The sequence below is a fragment of the Dendrobates tinctorius genome, unplaced genomic scaffold (genome assembly GCF_039654945.1).
Source record: "Dendrobates tinctorius isolate UK_male_01 unplaced genomic scaffold, ASM3965494v1 ptg000098l, whole genome shotgun sequence".
NCBI classification, from domain to species: Eukaryota; Metazoa; Chordata; class Amphibia; order Anura; family Dendrobatidae; genus Dendrobates; species Dendrobates tinctorius.
This window is the reverse complement of record NW_027361766.1, coordinates 18,650,069-18,676,126: the sequence shown is the minus strand read 5'-3', so window position 1 is coordinate 18,676,126 and position 26,058 is coordinate 18,650,069. Positions and strand designations below refer to the sequence as shown.

The window sequence follows — 26,058 nt, the reverse complement described above, 5'->3', positions numbered from 1 at the left end:
TTACTATTATACTTTCATTAAAGTGTTATTTTTTTTATCTTTAGACATTATCACCTATCCAGTGGGTAGCTGATAACTTGCTGATTGGTGGAGTTGCAACTGCTGAGACCCACACCAATCCAGAACCCTGTATTGAGCCTCGTCTGAATGGAGCATTGGCCCGACATTTGAGCCACTCCTCCATTCATTCTCCAAGGGATTATCGGTAAAAAGCGAGAGCTGTACTTGGCCATCTCCAGCAGTCCCATGGAGAATGAGTGGAGCGAGGATGTGCATGTCCGGCAACTCCTCCATTTAGACAGGAATTGTTGGGAATCCCAGTAGTCGGACCCTCGGCAGGGTATTATCAATACTATTTATCCCAATGGTGTCTTGCTGTCAGCACTGCTTTACTTCTACATGTGCTCTGGCACAGAGGAGAACTTCATCCCTCTCATTATGTTGATGTGTAGAAAGGGGGCTGTTTAGCTAGCCCTCTTCTCCATCATAGTTGATGCAGGTTATGATGAGATAACTTTGATTGGTGGGGGTCCTACTTCAAGACCCTTACCAACTCTAGAATAATGGTACTGGTTTAGCACTATGGCCCCTTCAGCTTTTTCCTGCATAGCAGGACTCCCAGTCATCACTCATCAGAAGTAGTCTTAAGGTGCCTAGAAGAGAAAAGGAATTAAAAAAGGACTCCCACCAAAATTGGTTTCTGTTGACCACGTGACCATAATTTAGACAAGCTGGATCACACATGTGGATCAGAAGTCACTTTCTGTCATAGGATTGCATTGAGGTATGCACCTACGGTCTGCTCATAAGACGCTGTGTGAGCAAGCTAGTCTGAATTATGGCCATATGCTTGGTGAAGAAGAAGTCTGGGTCATGTGGACAACAGGAGAAGACAACGATTGATAAGTGTATGAACATCCTATGGCAAATGGACTATTGTATGTAAAAAAAAAAGGTGGTGCTACTTTAACTATTTCAAATATGTATAACCACAAAGCTCTTCAGTAAAAATTTTTTTACAGTAAAAATAAGTCATTGCCTATTCACAGGGTAAGTGATGGCTCATTGGTGGGGATCCAATTGCTGGCACCTGGGCCAATCTTCAAAACGGGGTGCTTTTATCCTCTATAGAATGAAGCGTAAGTGTGCATGCTAAACCGCAGCTCCATTCATTCCCTATGGGGATACTGAGCGCTGTGATCGACTTTTTCCCACAATAGAGAATGAATGGAGTAGTGGCAGTCGGGCATCCAACATGCTTCTCCATTTTGTAACTGATCAGTGTGGGTCCCAGTGGTCAGACACCCACCGATCAGTAAGTTATTACCTATCCAAAGTATAGGCGATAACTTGTTTTCACTGGACAGCTCCTTTTAACCCTTTAAGAACCATAAATTCATTTAGTCAAATTCATTTCAGTTTAAAGCTAGGGAGTAGATATGTTCCTTGATCAAGGGTTAATGGAATCATGAACAAATCTTTCACTGGAGACTAATCAGTGTCTGTCGTTAATCTTTTCTGCTGTCGATAACCAGCGTGTAGACAGCTGGGTCCCTTCCATAGCTCTGAGTGTTGGCTTCTAAAATTTCCTAGAAAACATGTCCTTAATTTACTTTGTTTCCGTCAATCAGTGTACTTGAAATATTGGACAACTGTATAGTAATTGTATTTGGTTTCTTAGTTGCCACATTATACGTGTTCCCTGTTTGTTTTTGTTATTTTATAGATATATAATCAGTAATGTGATGGGCCAGAATAGCATGTTAATTCAGAATCAAATATATTAATATTGATTATGTATATACAATGGGCACATATGTATATACGTATATATGGGCACATAATTACAGTCATATTCTATGTACAGTGTGAATATAATCAAGTATTGTTAGCTTGATTTACTGCAAGGAAAGGATAGAGAGAACCCAGCTGTGTGGCGTCCACCCCGACGCACGTTTTGGCGGAATTTGTACATGTCTGTAGTAATATTGTTTAATCAAAGCCAGATTCCAAGAAGTATCAAACTAAGCAGCAATATTTAAAACATGACACCAACGAGAGACACAAACCACAGCGATAAAAACACCTGTAAAAAAAATGCAAGTAACCTCATTTAACTAATATGTGCACAAATGCTTCAACATCAAAAACTCATCAAATACTCATCATGGAAACCCTGCCTGAAGGTATTTTTTAAGGCAGGGCTGGCATGCCTAAAATCTCTGATAATTATAGTGCCAAGTATTGATCAGATAAACAACACTACCTGAAGCAGCCAGTGAAACACTGTCATATATTGTGCAATTATGTCCTTTCCTTTGTCTGATTTCTTAACATCTTAGACTTCTTTTTTCGTAATACAAGTAATAATTGGGCCAAAAATACCTAATTGTGCTGGTCCTTGGTCTTCAGGTCGGGGTTGAAGAAAGGCTGCATGTGCCACGTCCTCCACTTCTTGTATTTGGAAATAGAGCAGCATTTCTCTGGATTAAGAAAAAAGGGAAAAAGAATGAATATAAAACAGCTGCTAGTGTATTTTTTGCCAGGAAACTAAGAGAAAGAACTTTTGAGTTTAATAACAGAGACTTTTCTTTTGTGAAACTAGACTTTCCTTACCATAAAACCAGTCTGCTCTTCTTTAACCACTGAATTTCTAGTGCAAGGTAGTAAAATGCCATTATGATGTGATGTTTTAGGGTGGAACATAACCTATGGCACACGGATATGGTCCCCCCAGGGCAGAAGCTCACTCTTAGGCCCCCGTCACACATAGCGACGCACCAGCGATCCTGACAACGATATGATCTTGTCAGGCAGATCTCAGCAGCGATCAGAACCAACGACGACGCGGGTAACAAGCGCGCGAGTCGTTTAGTTTCCCGCTGTGTACCTTAGATACCAGCATGCTGGTGCAGGGAGCTGGTATCCAAGGTAAACAGCAAGTTTCTAAGCTTAGAAACCCGCTGTTTACCTTGGATACCAGCTACCAGCACGCTGGTATCTAAGGTACACAGCGGGTAGCTAAGTGATGCGCACGCTTAGTTACCCGCAGTTTATCTTCGATACCAGCTCCAGTTCGCTAATCGCTGGTCTCCCGCCTGCCACACGCAGCGATGCGTGCTGGCCAGCGGGAGACCAGCGATCAAAAAAAATGTGCAGGGCTTTCGAGCACGATCAGCGATGCCCGGCGGGCGGGCCGGTCGCTGATACGTGTCACACAGCAATATCGCTGGTGAGATCGCTGTTGCATCACAAAACTTGTGACTCAGCGGCGATCTCGCTAGCGATCTCGCTGTGTGTGACGGGGGCTTAACACAATAAAGGTCTGCCATGACAGTGCGTATGTTGCCATATAATGAACAATATGGAGTGAAGAATTTGGAAAACCAGACAAGACAAGGAAGAATTCCTACTTCTGAATTTTAAATTCTGACAAGTTTACTTAAATACTATTGTCAAGGCAGGGAAATGATATAAGGAAACGGAATAAAGTCGGTCATTTTTATTAATAGTAGTAAGTGATGATGATATGATATGATCATCCCCTTATACTGTAGTCGAAGCAAAGTTCACCCATCCAGATCTTTCATCTCTTATATTTTGGTTACAGATCGACTTTCCAACATCTGCTTTTGATGTCAAATTCACAAAACCAGAAGGTGAAGCTTTTAGCCCCAAATACGAACTTTCCAGTTTATCTGAGGAAGATAAAGGCAAGTTACGAGAGGCCATGCAGAAGGAGTCTTTATACTGGTAAGTACCGGGCTTCCTCAGTGATTACGGAGTTTTCTTAGTACTGAATATGTTTGCATTTTTGTGCTATTTTTTTAGTTTCCTTAGATACATAGCTATAAAAAGTGTTCAGTATCTGAGAAAGCATAGATGACTCCCACCAATGTTGAGAATGGAGGGCTGCAGTTATTACTTAGCATTACTAGTGATGAGCGAGTGTGCTCGTTACTCGAGATTTCCGAGCATGCTCGGGTGATCTCCGAGTATTTGGGCGTGTTCGGAGACTTAGTTTGTGTTGCCGTAGCTGCATGATTTGTGGCTGCTAGACAGTCTGAATACATGTGGGGATTGCCTGTTTGTTAGGAAAACCCTACATGTAATCAGGCTGTCTAGCAGCCGCAAATCATGCAGCTACGGCGACAGAAACTAAATCTCCGAGTACATCCAAATACTCAGATCACCCGAGCATGCTCGGGAAATCTCAAATAACGAGTATACCCGCTCAGCACTAGTTACAACCCCATTACCGCTACTCCTTGCACAATGGCACTCCTGGACAAGTACTGTGCAGGACACCACAGCTGGCCCCATGCAAGCGCACTTCTGTGCAGGGCAGACCAATGCTAAACCACTGCGACCACCACCTTTCTCAGTACCCATTAGTAATAAAGTGAAGACCTATCTTAGCGATATTGTATCACTTTGTAAGATTGGAAATTAAACAGAGATGTTCTGCACTGCAGGCTTTTAGCGAATAGTGAGTATAATATAGAATTTTGCTTTCACATAATGGCATGCATTTAGTTCCCTGGTTCCCTGAGAATTTAAAAGAATTCTGTAATGTCTAAAACCAATATTTACCTGCAGGCATTGGGTTAATCTTCAGTTAAATAGTGTCTGAATTTTGCCTAGCTGCCTTACTAGAGCAGTAGCTACAGGGAGAAAATGAAGTTTTATCCTCCCTGCAGCCGCTCGCTTCCAGTTATTTGGGCTCTTTTTAGAGTGGATCACTCCACGCCATTCTGTGAGCCTGCTCTGAAGTGTGTGTACTAGGGTGACCGGATCTCATATGGGGGGGAAAAAATGTCAGAATCTTGTTCGTCTGGACCCCACAAAATGATTCCCCTTTCCAGATATTGAGATAGCCAAAATTTGAGCTCGATCAAACGACGTTAACCCGTGCCGCTCGTCGCTCAAAGTTTGAAAAAATCCAAATTGAGGTATTTTAAGATTTAGGTATTTTGCATAGTCTGTTAGACTATAAAGAATATGACAACAGCATTGCAGAAATAGCCCTGACCAAATTTTCGAACCATTTGTGGTATTTGAATGCAGAGTTGGTGGGATTATTGTTTTTTGATCCCACCATTACAGACAATGAAAAGTTGTTAATGGCTAATAAATTGCTCAGTAGCACAGATGAACCATCAGAGCACGCTAACCTACATGAGTTGATAATTTTACATAGTTATCTAATCTATTCTAGAGCTTTAGTTAAAGTAGTTTTTGAAACGTCAGAATATAATGCTCGGCATTTGCTTACAACTTGCAGGACATATTGCTTTTGTTCTTCATCTTTTGTCAGAAGGTCGTTAAAGTCGGTTACTTCCTACCTCTTTTAATTTTTCTTTCCTAACTTTTGGATTTACAACCCTAGCGTGCTCTGATGGTTCATCTGTGCTACTGAGCAATTTATTAGCCATTAACAACTTTTCATTGTCTGTAATGGTGGGATCAAAAAACGATAATCCCACCAACTCTGCATTCAAATACCACAAATGGTTCGAAAATTTGGTCAGGGCTATTTCTGCAATGTTGTTGTCACATTCTTTATAGTCTAACAGACTATGCAAAATACCTAAATCTTAAAATACCTCAATTTGGATTTTTTCAAACTTTGAGCGACGAGCGGCACGGGTTAACGTCGTTTGATCGAGCTCAAATTTTGGCTATCTCAATATCTGGAAAGGGGAATCGTTTTGTGGGGTCCAGACGGACAAAATTCCGACATCGATTTTTTGCGGTCACCCTAGTGTGTACAGAACAGGCTGTCAATCAGTGTCGGGGAGTGACTACACCCACTGTCCCTGTATAGTGATCGGTGATTGTAACTGTTCCCTGCACCTCCCCAATGACTGTAAGCGATCATCTGTAGGGACAATATAACTTTATTTTCTCCTTTTCTACCTGCTATGTTAGTAAAGCACATTAACATGATTTTAAAGCTGTTTACCTGCGGATTGCCCCTATATCTGCAGGTAAATAGCAGTTTTGGACATGACAGACTCCATTTAAACATGGTTGACAAGTGTATCCCACAAGAATTCCCTAGAGTTAAGACTGAGCAGAATAAAACATGTAAAATTTAGATTAAGTGGCAGAAAATATAATCACGGACTCATATTTTAGAGATGGGAATTTCTGCTAATCATCATTTTCTCTCTCACCCATGACAACACCACAGAGAGAAGGGATCGCCCTTCAGGGACAGGAATCTACAGATAAAAAGGGCGGTACCTCTCCTCCGTCTTCAGTTGGGTTCCTGTCCCTGACGGGTGACCCACAGGACGATACCTACCTGTTCGACGTAATCCGCATTCGGGGCCGGCCTGCCTGATGCATGGCAGCGGGGAGGCCCCTGCCACGGGGAGGTGAGGTGCCCGAAGCCGCCACTGCTGGGGCTGATGCGGGCTGCCAGGTGAGCGGGTGGGAGAGACGTCGGAGCCGCCGCTCCGGAGAGGAGGTCGGGGCTCGCAGGGACCCGGCAAACATGCGGGCGGCGCCATGGTGCAGAGGTGTACCAAGATGGCGGCCGCCCCGGAAATAGAAACAGTCTTCCGGGTCCCGGGAACCGGCGCATGCGCAGGAGCGCTCTCCCCGGCGAACGCGGTGCAGGATGGGAGCGGAGATGTCACACGCCGGGAAATTTAAAATGGTGGGGCCAGAAACACTCCTGGTTGGAAGCGATCCTGATCAATGGGGGATAGCGACCAGCAACAGGAGCAGCAAGCCAGGCAGCAGCTTAAGCAGCAGCACCACCACCCCATCATCGCCAAAAGGAACGAGACAGGAATGGCCGTTCCAGCAGTCACTCCATGCAGCGTAGCACGTCAGCTGCAAAGGGCAAATCGCCACCAGGAGATCAGCCTGTACCTGACTCCATCTCCCGAATCACTACCTGTAGCCGCATACTTCTGGGTGAGTGATCTTCGTGAATGTTCACCATTGTAATAGAATTCCTTTCCCTTACTAGGGAAAGAAGAAGGGGAAAAAGAAGAACAGGGAATGCCCCACTTGTACTAGACCCCTACCTATATCTTGGGAGAAAAAACTCTGCAAGTCTTGTGCAAAAGAAGTCCTCTGTCAGGAAACTCCGGATTTCGCCTCTGACCTAAGAGCCGCAATCAAATCGGAGGTTCAGAGTGCCCTTACATCCCTTAAGCACAGGGACAAATCAAAAAAGAAAGACACAATAGTGACTTCCTAGTCAGACTCTTTGACGTCGGAGAAATCGCGTCTAAAACCTCAGAATCCGGTTCCTCATCCTCAGACGAGGAAACAGAGGGGTGTCACTGCTTTCTGAGATAGACAAGCTAGTGAAAGCGGTAAGGTCTACCATGGGGGTGTTGGACCCTAGGCTTGATAAAACAGTCCAGGACATAATGTTCGGCGGACTAGGCCAGAAAAAGCGGAGAGTGTTCCCGCTAAATGAAAATGTTCAGGGCCTAATCAAAAAAGAATGGGATAAACCGGACAGGAAAAACACCACTCTTCCTTCCCTTAAAAGAAAATATCCCTTTGAGGAAGAGGCATCTACATCTTGGGATAAAGCCCCGAAGCTCGACGTAGCCATCGCAAAGGCCTCAAAGAAATTCGCCCTTCCCTTTGAGGACATGGGCACCCTCAGGGATCCCCTAGATAAAATGGCAGATACCTTTCTTAAAGGGGAATGGGAATCAGCTGGAGGTAACCTCAGGCCAGCCATAGCGGCAACATGTACCTCAAGAGCCCTAATGGTTTGGGTTGACCAACTTGAAAAACAACTAAGGGAAGGGACGCCAAGGGATAAAATCCTAGACTCTATCCCAGTAATAAGGGGAGCAGCTGCCTTCTTAGCGGACTCATCGTCCTATTCAGTCCGGTTATCCTCCAAGGCAGCAGCACTCTCAAATGCAACCCGTAGAACACTATGGCATAAAAGATGGCCAGGGGACCTACAGACCAAAATGAAACTGTGCTCAATCCCCTGTGAAGGAAAATTCCTTTTTGGGGAGACGTTAGACGACATCCTCCAGAAAGCGGGGGACAAGAAGAAAGGGTTCCCAAATTTGGGGTCTGCAGCATTTAAAAGGCCCTTTTGGAATAGAAAGTTTTTTCAGAGGAGGCCACCGAGGGAACAAAAGTGGGATGACAAGAGAAGAGATAGAGGGTTCCTCTTTGGTAACTCGTCCCGAGACAAAAAGCCCTCTAAGTGACAGTTTGCCCAGTGTGGGGAAGGTTAACCCTTTTTCTGCCAGCCTGGAAGAGAATCTCAAACAACCCATGGATAGTAAACCTAATCCAGGAGGGCCTAAGAATAGACTTTCTCTCTCTCCCACCTCAAAAGTATGTAATGACTCCGCTGAGATCCAGTACGCAAGAGCAGGAAGCCCTAGAAAGCGAGGTCCTAAGCCTGGTAAAAAAAAAAAGGAGTCCTCAAGGACGTTCCCCTGCAGGAAAGGGGCAGGGGGTTCTAATCCCCTCTTTTCCTGGTGACCAAGCCAGACGGCACGTTTCGGACAGTCATAAATCTAAGAAAATTAAACAGATACGTCAGGAATCAAAGCTTCAAAATGGAGTCGTTCAGGTCCACCACCAAAATCCTGTTCCCGAAGTTCTTCACGACAGTGTTAGATCTCAGCGACGACTATTATCACGTCCCCATTCACAAAGACTCCAGAAAATATCTCAGGTTAGCCGTCTCAATAAAGGGCGAGGTAAAAGAATTCCAGTACAGAGCCTTGCCGTTCGGAATATCTGTAGCTCCACGGGTATTTACCAAAATAGTAGCGGAAATGATGGCCCATACAAGGGAGCAAGATATAATAATAATCCCGAATCTAGACAATTTTTTATAGCAAGCAGCTCGGCTCAAAAATGCCGGGAACATAGGGACAGGGTGATGGACACTCTACAGGGCCTGGGCTGGCTCCTAAACCTGAAAAAAATCAAGATTGGAGCCCAGCAGAGTGCAGGAATTCTTGGGTCTAACACTAGACTCAAACAAGAGTGCCGCCTCCCAGACCGCAAGAAGGAGAAAATCGCTCAAATTGTAACAAGAGTAATCCAAAATCCCTCCATGAAATTAAGGAAAGCTATGTCACTGCTGGATTCTCTCTCCGCCTGCCAGCAGTCCAATGGGCTCAGTTACACACAAGAGATCTCCAGTGGGATGTACTAGCCAACCAGTCAGCAGTAGGGGGACACCTAGAGGGTCGTATTACCCTAAATTCAAAAACTACTCATTCCCTAGCCTGGTGGAGAAGCCAAGACAACCTTTCCAAAGGGATCCCCTGGGTAACAAAAATAACACACATAGTTACCACGGACGCCAGTCCCACAAGATGGGGAACACACATGAACAACGAGGTGGCTCAGGGTGCGTGGGGAGGTCAAGAATTAGAAACCTTCTCAAACCAGAAAGAGCTCTTAGCAGTGGGCTACACGTTAACACACTTCCTACCCCTGCTCCAAGGTCATCATGTCCGCATATTTTCGGACAATCGAGTCACAGAAGCCTATATAAATCATCAAGGGGGAACCAGGTCCCGAGCCCTAATGGACACATCCTCTAGAGTCCTCAAACTAGCAGAGACAAACCTGCTATCTCTGTCAGCGCTACACATCCGAGGCATGGAGACTCACAGAGCAGACATTCTGAGCCGCACCCAATTACAGCAAGGGGAATGGGTCCTAAAGTGGTCCGTTTTCGGCAGATTGTAAAAATGTGGGGGGCCCCGGACATAGATCTGTTCGCCGACTTCAGAAACAAAAAAGTGAAAACTTTCTGCTCCCTAGACCCCAGGGGGAATCCTCTAGCTCTGGACTCCTTCTTGCTCCCATGGACACAGAGCCTAACATATGCCTTTCCCCCGATCATGCTTATTCCGGCAGTCCTAAGAAAAGTCAGGGAGGATGGGGCAAGAATTATATTAATAGCCCCCTTCTGGCCCAAAAGAACTTGGTTCTCCTGGCTAAGAATGCTCTCGGTAACCGACCCATGGATCCTACCGGATCTCCCGGACCTGCTATCGCAAGGCCCAGTGTTACACCCTCAGGCAGGGAACCTCCATTTAGCTGCATGGAATTTGAGAGGGTGCTGATGAGAGACAGAGGATTTTCAGAGATCCTGATAACTACGTTACAAAAAAGTAGAAAACCGGTTACGATGAGAGCTTATGGTAGAATGTGGAAAAAATTCTTATCCACTTCCGAGGTAAAGGTTCCGGACGGGGTTCACATTGATAAGATCCTAGAATTTCTACAGAGGGGCCTAGAACAGGGTCTAGCGGTCAACACATTAAAGGTGCAATTAGCGGCTTTGGGCGCCCTTTATAACCATGATGTGGCAGATAATCCTTGGGTGGCAAGATTTATTAAGGCCATAACCAGATCTAGGCCAATAGCTAATCAAAGATTACCGTCATGGGACCTGAATCTTGTACTGTCCACACTAACAGGCCCTCCGTTCGAACCTATTCACTCAGCATCCCTAAGAATCCTGTCGTTAAAAACAGTGCTTCTGGTGGCACTAACATCAGCTCGCAGGGTGAGCGTTATTCAAGCTTTATCAGCAGGGCCACGTTTTACAAAAATTCTAGAGGATAGAGTCATTTTAAAACCTGACCCGGCCTATCTACCAAAAGTGTCATCACATTTTCATAGGTCCCAAGAGGTAGTCCTTCCTTCCTTCTGCCCAAATCCTAAAAATAAGGGAGAAGAAAAATTCCACATCTTAGTTGTGAAGAGGTACCTAGTACAGCATCTAGAGGCCACCAAAAAATATAGGAAGGAAGGCTCTCTCTTTGTGTGTTTCCAGGGACTTTGGAAGGGACTCAAAGCATCTAAGAGTACCCTGGCAAGGTGAATAAGGGATGCGATTGCCCTGACATATTCATCCAGTGGAAATACCATCCCGGAAGGGTTGAGAGCCCATTCCACAAGAGTGATGGTGACCTCATGGGCTGAAAGATCTGAGGTATCGATAGAACAAATCTGTAAGGCGGCCACCTGGTCATCACCTTCAACCTTTTTCAGACACTATCGATTAGATCTAGGCTCTACGTCTGACATGACCTTCGGGAGAAGGGTCCTTCAGGCGGTGGTCCCTCCCTAAGCTACCAATCTCTATAATTCTCTCCGTGGTGCTGTCATGGGTAAGAGAGAATAGCTTAGTTACTCACCGATAACAGTGTTTCTCGGAACCCATGACAGCACCCACTTATTCCCCTCCCCTTCACGAGTGTGGTGTACACGTTTTACTGTTTGTAGAGTGTTTCCGTTTAAGCACAGTGCTTCTGATAAATAAGCAATACTATAATGTTGTGCATATATTTATGTTGTTTAACTAACCTGGAGACCCTCTGATGTTCTCTAACCAGCTGAAGGCGGAGGAGAGGTACCGCCCTTTTTATCTGTAGGTTCCTGTCTCTGAAGGGCGGATCCCCTCTCTCCGTGGTGCTGTCATGGGTTCCGAGAAACACCGTTATCGGTGAGTAACTAAGCTATTCTCATCTAGTGAAGGACTGCCACTGGGAGGTACAATACCTGTGCACAGTGACACACTATGCAGTATGTACATAGTCTATAAACCCATAACCATCACATCATTCAGTTCTACCACATCATGTCACTATTGCATAAACCTTATTTTTGGGGCAACCCTTTTAGCCCAAATAACAATCTGTGATTTACTTGCCCTCCCCAGGTCTAGTGCTGTGCCTCCACTGCTGCCCCGGTCTCTGCAGCGGTGCCTTCACGGAAACAATGCCGTATGTCAGTATCTGAGCTCAACAGCTTCTGTTGTCTAGATCAGCTGAGCTCAGTGATTGACTGCAGCGCTGTTGTCGTGACAAAAATAAGGTGAAAGGGGACAGCCCATTTAATGAATGGTGACTGATGTGATAAGTACGAGTGATTGCAGACCACATTACAGAGAATCCGATAAATAGCATCCATCTTGTATTAATGATGGTTTGCTGATTTGCCTCCTCACTATTACACCAAGTAACCTCCCTGACAGCCAGTATACCCCTATAATAGACACACTGCTCTAAGGCTCATCATGATGGCCATGTAACCTCCATGACAGCCAATATACCCTTATACTAGACACACTGCTCTAAGGCTCTGCATGATGGCCACGTAACCTCCACGACAGCCAGTATACCCCTTTACTAGACACACTGCTCTAAGGCTCAGCATGATGACCACGTAACCTCCATGACAGCCAGTATACCCCTTTACTAGACACACTGCTCTAAGGCTCAGCATGATGACCACGTAACCTCCACGACAGCCAGTATACCCCCCTATACTAGACACACTGCTCTAAGGCTCATCATGATGGCCACTTAACCTTCATGACAGCCAGTATACCCCTTTACTAGACACACTTCTCTAAGGCTCAGCATGATGGCCACGTAACCTTCATGACAGCCAGTATACCTTTATACTAGACACAGTGCTCTAAGGCTCATCATGATGGCCACGTAACCTCCACGACAGCCAGTATACCCCCCTATACTAGACACACTGCTCTAAGGCTCATCATGATGGCCACGTAACCTCCCTGACATCCAGTATACCCATATACTAGGCACACTGCTCTAAGGCTCATCGTGATGGCCACCTTACCTCCCTGACATCCAGTATACCCATATACTAGACACACTGCTATAAGGCTCAGCATGATGGCCACGTAACCTCCCTGACATCCAATATACCCCTATACTAGGCACACTGCTATAAGGCTCAGCATGATGGCCACGTAACCTCCCTGACAGCCAGTGTACCCCTATACTAGGCACACTGCTATAAGGCTCAGCATGATGGCCACGTAACCTCCCTGACATCCAGTATACCCCTATACTAGGCACACTACTATAAGGCTCAGCATGATGGCCACGTAACCTCCCTGACAGCCAGTGTACCCCTATACTAGACACACTGCTCTAAAGCTCAGCATGATGGCCACGTAACCTCCATAGCAGTCAAGATCCCACTCTCAGGAGTTTAGCTCTTATTTGCCTTCTGCATCATTTTTGTTCTCAAATGCCTGTATTTGAGACTAAATATCATATTTGATATTTGGTTTCATTAATTATTTTCAACATTTGTCATTTACGGGCTCTTTATTTTCCTGCACATTCTACTTTGATGTGGTCTGTGGTCATAAAGCAGCCAAGAGGAACTCAGGTAAGAGTTAGAACTCTCCTGTCACAGTAAACCCATTCTGTAGCCTGGAATAGACAGTGTCACACTTAGGCTACAGGAAAGCGTATATTTGAAAGGGTTGACCAGTACTGTAATGTTGATGACTTATCCTTTGCATAGGTCATCAATATCAGATAGGTGGGGGATACTGCAGCTCTGTCTCTATTCATTCGATAGATGTGCAGTACCCAGCCGCTGTGTTTTTCAGTTCCACAATGGATCAGATTGGCATCTGCCAACTTTTTTTAAAGCCAACCAAGAATTCCTGACATTAGGTCACAGATGTATTTATTGTAGAGCAGTGATCATTGGGCCACCAGGGAAAAGGCCCTGGGCATGTGCCCCTTGTCTTCAGGCCTGACCGTGCCATTAGCCTTGCACCATGTTCCCCTGGAAGCGGAGTATGGCAGTGTAGTATTCCATGTAATATGGTGCATTATGACTATGTATCCTGCTAGTAAGACCTTGCATGTATTAGTCCATAGATGAAGATTACGTTCCGAATACTGCCTTGGAGTAGCCCGTAGTGATACATGAAGAGGGTCACATTACTTGTCGCACAAATCTCACTAACCTGTCATCTTCTAGTTTCTAGTGCCCCCAAACCCTGACTCCAGATGTCAAAACAGTTGAGACCATGTCATGGGTGTGATCCATGTGTTACACATACTCCCATGCATGTTGCAGCTGTCTGATGGTAACTCAACACCCACAATGTCCTGGGAATATAGCAAGAAAAAGGGGTCTGTAACCAAGGTTCACAAAGACTTTGTCCTGTGGCGGCATACCCTGTCATTTGAGACTCCTACGATACTGAGACTCACAAGTGATAGCTCAGACTTCTAGTCTCCGAGGAGCTTTGTTTCATGCTTGTGGCGTGTGTGTACTTACTCGGGTTTTGTATTTTAATTGTGATTACTTTCATTGTTTTGTCGTCTGAATGGACCCGGTAAACCGTTTTTTGCTTTCTCGTATTTACAGATTTATTTCTGAAACATTTTAGAATGTAAGAAAAAAGAGATCATCTTTTGAAGTCAACCTGTCCATGTGGGGTTAGTCCTTAAATTAGGCTCTGTCAGGTTCTTCTGATGTATGCTGCCATCTAGTGGCTGTAATACACCTGCACTCATAAGGGCAGAGGAATGCAAGTGGATGGAAACACTCCAGGCTGTACGAACATTCAGTGCTCATATATACAGATCTGGTCCCAGAGCTGAGATCTCTTGGTAGGAAATCCCATGTAGGTTATTTTTTTGGACCAGCATTGGACATAGATCTCTGTGCACACTGTTCTTTTTTTGGACATTCCTCCTGTGAGCTGTATGGGTGAATAACAAAACATGAATTTCCAAAGTTGTCAGGACAGAAGAGGACACAATTAACCTCCGAAGCCGTAGAGAGTGCGGCCCTGGCGCTTGAGCGCGTACACCACGTCCATAGCGGTGACGGTCTTCCTCTTGGCGTGCTCGGTGTAGGTGACGGCGTCACGGATCACGTTCTCCAGGAAGACTTTCAGGACCCCACGAGTCTCTTCATAGATGAGGCCGAAGATGTGCTTGACGCCTCCTCTGCGAGCTAGACGGCGGATGGCAGGCTTGGTGATGCCCTGGATGTTATCACGGAGCACCTTCCTGTGCCGCTTAGCGCCGCCCTTCCCAAGACCTTTTCCTCCTTTGCCGCGACCAGACATCTTCCAAGTAGTCAGCTGTAACTTTACAAATAAAGTCAGGTTGATCCGTAAGAGAAAAGAGGAGGCTTATAAAGCAGTCGATATTACTGAATTCAAGAAACTTAGGAACTCGCTATCTAAAGAGATCAAGTTAGCCAAACACGAGTATGCAAAGATTATGGAGGAAAGGTTCTCATCAAAAGATACTAGATCTGCATGGAGAGGATTAAGAGAGGTCACCAATTATAAAAGCCACCCCACTATAGTGAACCCCAGCAGAAGTCTGGCAGCAGAGTTAGGGTACCGTTACACCTAGCGACTCACCAGCGATCCCGACCAGCGATATGACGCGGTCAGGATCGCTGGTGAATCGCTGGGTGGTCGCTAGTGAGCTGCCACTCAGGCAGATCTCACCAGCGACATCGCTGGGGACGGGGATCGCTACTTACCTGTCAGACGAGGCGATCCTGCGTCCTCCCGCCCGGCTCCACGCGTCGCTCGTCGTCACAGCAGGAAGCGCCGCAGGAAGTGGACGACGAGAAATGGTCCAGCAGCTTCTCGCGCGATCAGCGATAACCAGCGGGGGAGCCGGTCGGAGGTAAGTATCACATGCAGCGATATCGCTAGCAAGATCGCTGTAACGTCACAAAATCGGTGACTTTACAGCGATATTGCTAGCGATATCTCAGTGTGTAACGGGGGCTTTAAATGAATTCTACTGCAGATTTGAGGCAAGCTCTACACACAGTGGCTATTCATCTCTAAGCTCCTCAGTCTGTTCATATAAAGATCATTCATTGTGCAACACCCAAGTAGTGATCTCCGAGGCAGAGGTGATACGCATCCTGAAGGGACTTAAGGTCAAAAAGGCACCTGGCCCTGATGGTGTATCTCCAATGTGTCTGAAAGTATGTGCTACCCAGCTTGCCCCTATACTGACAAATATATACAATGTGTCACTGAAAGAGTGCGTTGTACCTCAGTGTTGGAAAAGTTCCACAATTATCCCTGTCCCCAAGAACGTGGGATCCTCTGAGTTGAACGACTATAGACCAGTAGCACTCACATCTGTAGCTATGAAAGTCTTCGAAAGAATTATGATGTCTCACCAGATAAAATTCACGCAGAAGCTATGGGACCCGCTTCAGTTTGCCTATAAGGAGAATCGTTCGGCAAACGACACTGTCAATCTGGCACTGAAGTACATTTTGGATCATACAGATGAACTGCACTCATATGTCCGGATTCTTTTCATGGACTTTAGCTCAGCGTTCAATACCATTGATCCGAATTTACTTCATAAGAAAATGGTAGCTCTTGGAGTCCCTCTCAACTTATGCTTGTGGATTTATAACTTCCTGACAGCCAGGATACAGAGTGTAAAAGTTGGACCATTCACTTCGGACACCTTGGTCACAAACATCGGGGCACCTCAGGGGTGTGTTTTGTCCCCGTTACTGTTTTCTCTCTATACGAATGATTGCATCTCTTCAGCAGACTCAGTAAAAATCTTGAAATTTGCCGATGATATGACACTGATTGGTCTCATCAGGGGAAATGCTGAAGACTTGTATCGGAGTGAGGTGAAAAGAATATGTGACTGGTGTAAAGCCAATAATCTTGTGCTCAACACAAAAAAAAACTGCTGAGATGGTTGTGGATTTTAGGAAAGATCAACATGAGATACTTCCAATCTACATCCATGACGAAGTGGTTCTTAGGGTCACAGAGACCAAATTCCTTGGTGTTATCATCTCTCATGATCTTAAATGGGGGAAAAATGTGGATGCTGTTATAAGAAAAGCACAAGAGAGGATGTTCTTCCTGCGTCAGCTGAAAAGATATGGTTTGTCTAAGAATCTGCTGATCTTATTCTTTAATGCTGTCATCAGATCTGTGATTTGTTCCTCTCTAATAGTCTGGTATGGGGGAGCCACTGCGCATGACAAACTCCGCTTACAAAGGACTTTCAGAACAGCAGAGAGAATTATAGGTTCCCCCCTGCCTAAAATCCAGGATCTTTATGATAAGAGTATTCGATCCCACGCATTGAAAATTTCATCCGATCCCTCTCACCCGGGACACTCCTCATTCCAACTACTCCCTTCAGGACGTCGCTTCAGAGTCCCCAAATGCAGCACCAACCGCCATATGAACAGCTTCTATCCACTCTCTGTTCAACAATTAAATCGTCGTGTAGACTATATACTGTATCTGTCTTGTTAGATGTTACTTGTTGTATCTGTTGTTATATATTATGTTGCCTCTTTGCCACAAAGAATTCCTTGTATATATGTAATATGTACTTGGCGATAATAAATTTGATTGATTGATTGAGTTGTATGGAATTGGTTAAATATGTCAATAAGGGGCCGATGTTTACCAAAAAAAGTGATCTTTTCATTACAAAGACCACAAAGGTCTTTTATCTGGATGCAAGCAGTAGTATGGCGGTTTTTTATATCGGTTCCATATATTGGTCCTATGCATTGGATAATTTTTCCCATGTAAAATCCGTTTTCTCCTTAAAATGCATCTTTAAAAGACTAGATGGTTGGTTGTCATCAAGCATCCCTGGCATGGCTTCCTTGAGGCCAGAACAGATGTTTCAGAACTTGTGACATGGACTGATCACTGCTGTGAGAGGTCACCAAGAGGGGCTTTTCTCCTGCCGATCACCCAAAACTGGACTTCTCATAGATCAAAAGACTCAAAACCAGAGTGAGACCCTATACTAATTCTGCTCTCACACTGGTCATTGTGGGGATTTATTAGTATGAATTAGATTTTTTTGGTCCACCAATAAGGGACATGGAAGGATTTGTTTTATAACCTACATCTAGTAATATATTTTGCAGTTCCTGTTACAATATTGTAATACAGGGGTGGGCAGATAATTTTCCAAAGTATCCCAAGAGAGATCTGGATTTTTGTGGAGGTTCATATCAGCAAATCGTTCTTAATTCTGATTATTATTATTTTTTTATTTTTATCATTTAATATTGAACTGAATTAAGTATGTTGTCAAGAACAGCTGCTATTACATGTTACTTTAGAGCTTATTGTATAATGTAGTCTTACGTTTAGCTGCTCATCAAAGCCATATAAGTTGCTGCTTTTTCTAAAGTGTATAAATCTTGTTGCTCCTGTTATTCAGCCTTAAGTGTATGTATATTAAATACAGATATACTTTGATGTACAGATTTGCCAAAACACTATCATACCCCATACACTGTAGGTTGCCCCCACACAGTATGATGGCTGTTAGCCCAACCCTTACCCCCAAAAACGGTGTGATGGCCCCCAGTTTCCCTCCACAAGTACTGAATAACAGTATGATGGCTAAAAGGCCTCTTCAACACACGTAGAGTATGATGGCCTGATAGCCTCCCTCTACACACCCAGTATGATGCCCCCCACACAGAATCATGGCTCACAGCCCCACCGCACACAGTATGCTGATCCCCAGTTTTCCCACACAAGTACTGATTAACAGTATGATGACCCCACAACCTTTAACAAACACACACACTCACTATGCTGACTCCCACAGTCTCAAAAAAGTACTGACAATTAAAAAAAAACTAAATAAAACTACTCACTTAGCCTTGTTTATCTGATTCTTTGCTCCTCTCTGTGCAGTTTGTGATTTGGGGCTCCACTCCATGCAGCAGGCACAATCTGGTGATGTCTTTGAGACTCGGACAGGCAGGCTGAATGTTGGAGTAAGGAACCTCAGCATTCAGATACCATAAATCAAGACAAATGGCCAAGGGGTGGTCATGTGGTACGGTATGCCACTGATTCCACCACTTTGGCTGCCCAAGCAGTAATATTCACTTTTCCCAGGTCTGTGGTAATATAAAGTTTTTTGTTGTTGTTTTTTTTAAGGTTGACAGATGCAGATAAGAAAAAATTGTGGGAGATGCGCTATTATTGTCACTCAGAGATTAGCTCTCTTCCATTATTGCTGGCTAGTGCACCGAGTTGGCAGTGGTCATGCCTTCCAGACATTTATGCTTTACTGGGTCAGTGGACTCATATGAAACATCAGGATGCCCTTGGTCTTCTTCATGCCACGTAAGTACTTTTTTCATTGTTGTAGCATTTTGCTAACATGCACGAGTCCGGCTGTGATGCTTTTACAAAGCTATGAATTTGGCTACATAGGTAAAGGGGGTTTTCCCCACAAACAAAGTTTATTTTAATCAATAGATCTTGGAATAATAAAACTTCCACAATTGGATGTGGAAGTTAATCTTAGAAATGTGAAAATCTTAGAATTGTGTCCCTGCTGTGTACTGTGTAATAGCTGTGTCTTACCGTACAGGAACATGGTCTGATTATACCACAGCTCCAGGGCAGGGGACAACGAAAAAAGAGAAAATACAGACATTACAGCACAGTATCGCAAATAAGTATTTCTGTGAGGTAAAACATTTTTTAAAAACAGGCAGGGAAATGTTTTACCTCACAAAAAGAATTGTCTGTGATCCCATGCTGTGCAATCTGTATACTTTCTTTTGCTTCCCCCCCTGTTCAGGAGCTGTGGTATGATCAGACCAGGTCCCTGTACGGTCAGACACAGCCATTACACAGTACACGGCAGGGGCTCATTTATAAGATTATCTCCGCACAGGAACATTTTTTATAAACCGATCCAATTGTGGAAATTATTATTATTCCAAGATGTATTGATTAAAATCAACTTTAAAACTAACGTTGTTTTTGTAAAAACCTCTTTAATTTCCTTATAGTTTCCTTCTTTCCCAAATACTGTGCTGCAGTGCTAATTCAATGCTCATTTTATGCTGTTTAAGAATCTCCATTCAACTGCTATTCAGCAATATCCGTACTTTGTTCAAACGGTCTGTGTATGGGAGTTTGCCTGTCTGAGTATGGGGGTTGAGAGTGGAAAGGCACATACAGTGAAAGTCCTGTACACACAGCAGCAGATGAAAGGAGCTTCTAAAGAAGCATATGAAACAACACTAGCACAATGTTTGGGAGAGAAGAACGCAAAATAAGGTAATAAAGTACATTACAAAAATGCATAGCTGTGTAAAGTTTCAAGTATAATGACGTTTAAAAAAAAATAAATAAAAAGTTGTTTTGGTATAGCAAACGGGCCAATGAGAATTTGGAATTTTGGTCTGTAATTCTGAAAACTTTATATTAGGGAATTGCTAGGAGTAGAAGCGTATCTCTCTGATGCTTACGCTGTTCCTGATTTAATGAACATATATTATACATCATATTTGCTCTGCATTTTTACTTCTCAACAGCTTCCCTGATCAAGAAGTAAGACGCACAGCCGTGCAGTGGATTGATACTATACCTGATGCGGAACTTCTGGATTACCTACCACAGCTTGTACAGGTCTGTATGACGAAATGAAGAATTATCTAGAGAAATATAAATATTTTTTTTTGTCTTTTGATCATTTTCCTTGTATAATCCCATCCCAGGCTCTTAAATATGAATGCTATCTGGATAGCCCACTTGTCAGGTTTCTACTGAAAAGAGCCATCTGTGACTTAAGGATCACCCACTACTTCTTCTGGTGAGTATTTTATTCTTTTGTTTCATATATAAACTTGTGTCCAGATATATACGGTTGCTTTCTTTCTTACGGGTCCAGGATGTAATAAGTGTTATGATTTTTGTCCCTCTTAAGCAGGTTATATGTTGCATGGACCGCTTTCTGCCAGGATTTCCATTTCTTAATAAAGATGTTTCTATCTTGACCAGGCTGCTAAAGGACTGTCTGAAGGACTCTCAGTTCAGTATTCGCTACCAGTACTTGCTTGCTGCTCTGCTGTGCTGTTGTGGGAAAGGTCTGAGAGAAGAGTTTGACCGTCAGTGTTGGTTGGTGAACACACTGACTAAATTAGCACAGAAAGTTCGGGAGGGAGCTCCGTCCTCCAGACCTGTAAGTGAGAGAGTTCCGGCGTTGTATCCAACGGAGCTAGACATCGGATATGTATCTCAGGTTATAAAATTATCACTAAGCTAGTTGTAGGATATGAGCATGATGGTGATATAAGTTTATGGCCATGTACACACATTGAGTATTTGGTCAGTTTTTTACCTCCGTATTTGTAGTCCAAAACCAGGAGTGGAACAATCAGAGGAAAAGTATAATAGAAACACGTCACCACTTCAGGATTTATCACCCACTCCTGTTCTGGTTTACAAATACTGACGTAAAAAACTCACCAAATACTGAATGTGTGCATGTGGCCTATCTCCGTTATTTTTTCTTATTTTCTGGGGAATAACGTCTACCATGTTAAAAATGATAATTCTCTTATCTAGGAAATTCTGAAAAATGGATTAGAAGATGTCAAGCAATTCTTCATTCTGAACGGATCATGTAGACTCCCCTTGAGTCCCAGTCTTCTTGTAAAAGGGGTTGTGCCTCAGGTATGTTTCCACATCTTTTGCCATGTAGGTCAGTGAGCTCCTAAATGTGGACCATGTCACATGAATCATGTTCCTTCATTGACCACTGTGGCTTGGATGGATACCATGTTTTGGCATAGGTGGTTTCCTTCATTGGAGACTGCCCTTCCCGTGGTTGTTCCTTCCCGGGCTAAGACCTGGCTGGTCATTGCTTGCGTTGAGAAACATGTGATGGTGTCTCCGCGGCTTCTGTTTTGCATGTTTTACATATTTCCCATAAGGGATGGGGGCAGTGCTCTAGAATCACTGCGTTGAGAAACACGTGATGGTGTCTCCGCAGTGTCGGATGTTGATCTCCATGAGTTCATTCATCCTCCTTTTCATGGCCTAAATGTGGACCATGTCACATGAATCATGTTCCTTCATTGACCACTGTGGCTTGGTGTACTTATAGTCATACATACATCCTTAATCTTGTTCAGAGTACACACACTCTTTACTTCTGATTTTCCAGTTTATTATTACAAATCTGCTTATTTAAAGGAATTTTCACCATGGTTCTTTACGGCAGAGGCCACATATGGCCTACGATGCTATTCTGTGCAGCCCCCAACCATATTGTCATAGACATTCTTGTCTTCGTTGGCTTCTGACATACAGTACATATTCCTTGCCAGGATACAAGAGATTTGATGCTGTACACTCTAAGTTGCAACATTCGTGGAATTTAGTTACAATATTTTATCAAAAGTTCACGATCATAATACAGCTTTTAGTTTTATGGCGATCCTTGGAAATAGTTCAGTTTGACAATGTGGTTCTTGGACAAGAAAATTCATCAAATTCCAACAAAGTGGCTGGAGCTGGACCGGACCATCAAATTCATGTAGAGTGGTGGTGTTCTTTTTGCCATTGTCACTGACTGGAGTTAAGGTTCTGGTGAAGTGCTGACTGAGGCACACACCGCCTATCCGTGTGCCTCTTCATAAATAGAGGCACATATTCTACCATAGAGACATATTCTACCAAGGTGAGGTCACTCCAGTGAGAATTCATGCTTCTGCACTTACTATTTCAACTGGTGGAAGTTATGTAATATATAATGTTAAACCTCCTGGTTATTATATGGGTAAATTTGGAGTGTAATTGGACACGTTTGAGTGTAACGTTATGAAACAAATATCACTTCCATTCCAAAGGTCTTCTCCTCTGATGACTATGCAATGCTGGCGTCAGTAGCGGGACAGCTGTGAGTTATAGTGCTGGCTGCCAACTTTATCTCTTTTCTGAGGGTGAAAATCCACATGCAGGGTCATTTTCATCCTATTAATACATCACCACAAGTTCCCATTACTATTAAGCTGTAGGTTCCTTTAAAATTGTGAGGATCTATAGAGAAAAATAGAATATTTCTGGCAAACTTTAGGAAAAGTATACAGAAATGCAGTGCTACAGCCTGTCTCTTTTGTTTCCAGGGCTGCTCCCACTTCAACTCGAATGCCGTGCCTCTGAAACTTACCTTCCAGAATGTGGATCCACTGGGAGAGAACATACCTATTATTTTTAAAGTATGTATCAACAACTGTTCAAATAGCAAACTGAAGAAAGTAATGTTTTACTGTAAGAGTAAAATGTCCATGTCACACACATTTTATAGTGTTACAGGTGTTCTATAGGAGAGGTAACCTACATCTCAACCTTCAGGTTGTCACTGCACATTTTGTATCCAGATGTAATATGTTAATTATCTGTGTTTTGTACTGATGGACGCACCTAGAGCTGACAGCTATATAATCCTCTTTACGAGTTTTTATTCTTTTTATTTCAAGCTGAGTAGCTTTAACCGGAGAGTGCCAAGCCAGCATAAGTCTTCAGAGAGGAAGATGACTTCAACTCTAGTTCCAGTTATTGGATGTAGTAATCTTTAAAAGTCAATATTGACCCTTTAACTAGCTTTGACACGTGATTTAGGATAACAAGTAAAATCAGACCAGTGTTTCTGGGTGTTTGCTCCTCATTAGTGCAAAACAGGAGGTCTGATTTGGCTGGGTCAGAGGCCTCTGGAAAGGTTTCTAAAGGGTAATGTTTCTTTTTTGTGGAAAGAGCACAAAACATAGAAATTTATAAGCCATTCAATGCACTTTTGGGTATTTGCAAATATCCTATTCAGAGAGGAAGAGGACTTGAATTATAGTGCAACTTATGGGATGTAACAATCCTGTCTGTTTTGGATATTTATCCTAAATTATGTGGCAAGGCTTGTTAAAGGATCAGTATTGATTTTTATGATTTCTACATTCAATTTCTGTCCTCTTTTTCTCTAGAGATGCTGTTTGCATATTTAAATTCCTATAGTAGCCTCGGGTGGCTTATAAGTCTCCTTATGCTGGCTTGGCACACTACCCAAGGAGAAACATTATTTCTTAGATCCCCTGTCGGGGTCCTCTCACCTAGCCAAATCGGATCTCCTGCTTTGAACTTATGAGGGGAAAGTACTCCAAAACGTGTCTGAAAATGAAGTGTCTGGTTTGGCTTCCTATTCAAAGTCTTGTGCCAATGCTCGTTAAAGGGTTTAGGGTTTAGTGTATGTTAACATTTAGGATTGCTACATTCAATGGGTGGCACTAGTGTTCAAGTCATCCTCTTTTAAATGTATACATTTTGTATTTCTCAATGCTATTACAAAGTCAAATCCATGCGACACATTCATTCCTGCACTGAGTGTATGATGCCGATTCTGTGGTGAAACTTACAAAATTCATTCTTACCCACAACTGCTTTGAATTTGGTAACATATGTCTACAGGAGACTGGTACAGCAATGGGAAGTAAAATGGCTCCACAATATGCAAATCTCTTCGACATTCTTGGATTTCTGTATTTCTTTATCAGCAAAGGAATGTGCTTCTCAGACCATTTGGGGGCATCACAGTCATTGACCAGACCTCAATCACAGGACAATAAAACTTTCCCACTCCTTTTCTATGAACTGATCCGATATTTACGGCCACAATGGTCTTCTCCCTGTCCCACATCTATAGTTCTGCTTCACGTCTCTTGTCTTATCTACTTCATTATTCCTGTGTCCTGTTGTGCATAAATATGTGATTCTTCAGATTTTGTGTTATTCTACACCTGATGAAGAGACCTGAGTAGTCTCGAAAGTTTGCAATTTGTTACCATCTTTTCGGCTAGCAATTAAAAGGCATCAACCACTGAGGACTCTCAAATCTTAATGTTTTTCTATCTACTGGCTAAGATGGTACGAAGATATATATATTTTTCCTACATTATTTTGAAGTAATTTGCTTTGCCATCTTACTTAAAATAAATGACACTGGTTGACAAGATGTCTGTTTTCTTCATCAGTGTGGAGACGACCTCCGACAGGACATGTTGACCTTGCAGATGATTCGCATCATGAATAAAATCTGGATACAAGAGGGTCTGGACATGCGCATGGTGATCTTCCGCTGCTTTTCTACAGGACGCGGACGGGGTAGGTTTAATTAATTTATTTTTTATTACGATTGCAAAAATCATTACTTCTAAAACATTATATTAAAACTACATGAAAGATAAAATAGTGTGACATTCCTTCAAATGTAATTCACCTGAGAACTGCAAGTCCACAAGTAAAAGAAATAGGGGATAAAATCTATGTGGTCTATGGAGGGCTTGTAGTCTTCTCATCTGCTAGTCTCGCAGTGGTATGTACATCCGTATATTTGCTTGTGCTGCACTGCCATTTCTCATTGTTTCTTAGGTATGTAAGTTGCTTTGGCGATTTTATGAATGGCAGTCTTGATGTTATTTATGGCTCAATATTCTAGACTAGGAAACTGGGACCTCCACTGGTCATCTAAATTTAATTTTCTAATCTAGGCATTGAGAGTCAAGAGCTATAAATAAGGTCTACAGGTCAACATTTGTGAATGTTAGACTGCCCTGCAGAAATAGAGTCTGAGTGCTATTGGTATGTCAGTTAGGACTGACTTTTAGTTTTGCTACGTAAAGCCTCAATCAGACTTCCGTGAGTCACATACGTGTTTTATCAGTGATTTTCACAAATAGAACATGTACCCTTTATTGTCTATGGTACTGGTCACATATATATATTTTTTTTTGTGGACTGAATAGTCTACAACAAGTCACTGAGACATGTCCATTTTTGATCCGACACATGGACCCAAATTTTCCATACAAGTATATGGGTCTGTGAAAAATAATGACAGCACTGACGTCATCCCTGTACAATCTGAGTTGTCCATGATTAACACTGTTTGGGCTAGCAGAAGCTTTTTTATTTATTTCTCTGGAACACTGACACTCTGACCAAACACTAATGATATCGGATCAGAAGCAGTGATGAACAATGGTCCATGTTTTTAGATATGAGAGAAATCGCAGCCGTCTAAATAAGATCTTGGTGTCCATTCTAGAAATCATCGAATATATGAATTTTTAACTGCACGAAATATAGACTTAAAAACTTGAGATACTTTAGCGCATTGTGTGGGCAAATTGTCTGAGTCAATTGACCAATAACGATGTGACCACTGTAGATGGGACCCTAGATCAAACTTGGATCTTCTGGGCTCTGACCTATAGATTTAAAGGGCAAGTAGGATTCAGCTCTAGTTGAAAATAGGCAGGAGGGTTTAGCCAAATATGAGGGCAAAAATCAAAACTGCGAAGCACCTCCTGGCAGAGGAATGACAGATGGGCATGTACAATTTGGCCAAACTGTGAGAATCTTATTTGTATAAATATAGTTTA

General features: G+C 43.2%; 1 protein-coding gene across 2 annotated transcripts in view; it reads left to right on the top strand.

Annotated features, from left to right (window-relative positions):
- Nucleotides 1–26,058, top strand: part of PIK3C2B (phosphatidylinositol-4-phosphate 3-kinase catalytic subunit type 2 beta) — a 133,252-nt gene that overhangs the window by 74,882 nt on the left and 32,312 nt on the right. For both annotated transcript variants that reach the window (XM_073587167.1, XM_073587168.1), the window contains exons 15-22: nucleotides 3,611–3,753; nucleotides 18,767–18,955; nucleotides 20,161–20,254; nucleotides 20,344–20,438; nucleotides 20,627–20,807; nucleotides 21,194–21,301; nucleotides 22,756–22,848; nucleotides 24,649–24,778. In XM_073587167.1, coding sequence (XP_073443268.1) covers nucleotides 3,611–3,753; nucleotides 18,767–18,955; nucleotides 20,161–20,254; nucleotides 20,344–20,438; nucleotides 20,627–20,807; nucleotides 21,194–21,301; nucleotides 22,756–22,848; nucleotides 24,649–24,778 — 1,033 coding nt within the window. The remainder of the gene's footprint in view (nucleotides 1–3,610; nucleotides 3,754–18,766; nucleotides 18,956–20,160; nucleotides 20,255–20,343; nucleotides 20,439–20,626; nucleotides 20,808–21,193; nucleotides 21,302–22,755; nucleotides 22,849–24,648; nucleotides 24,779–26,058) is intronic.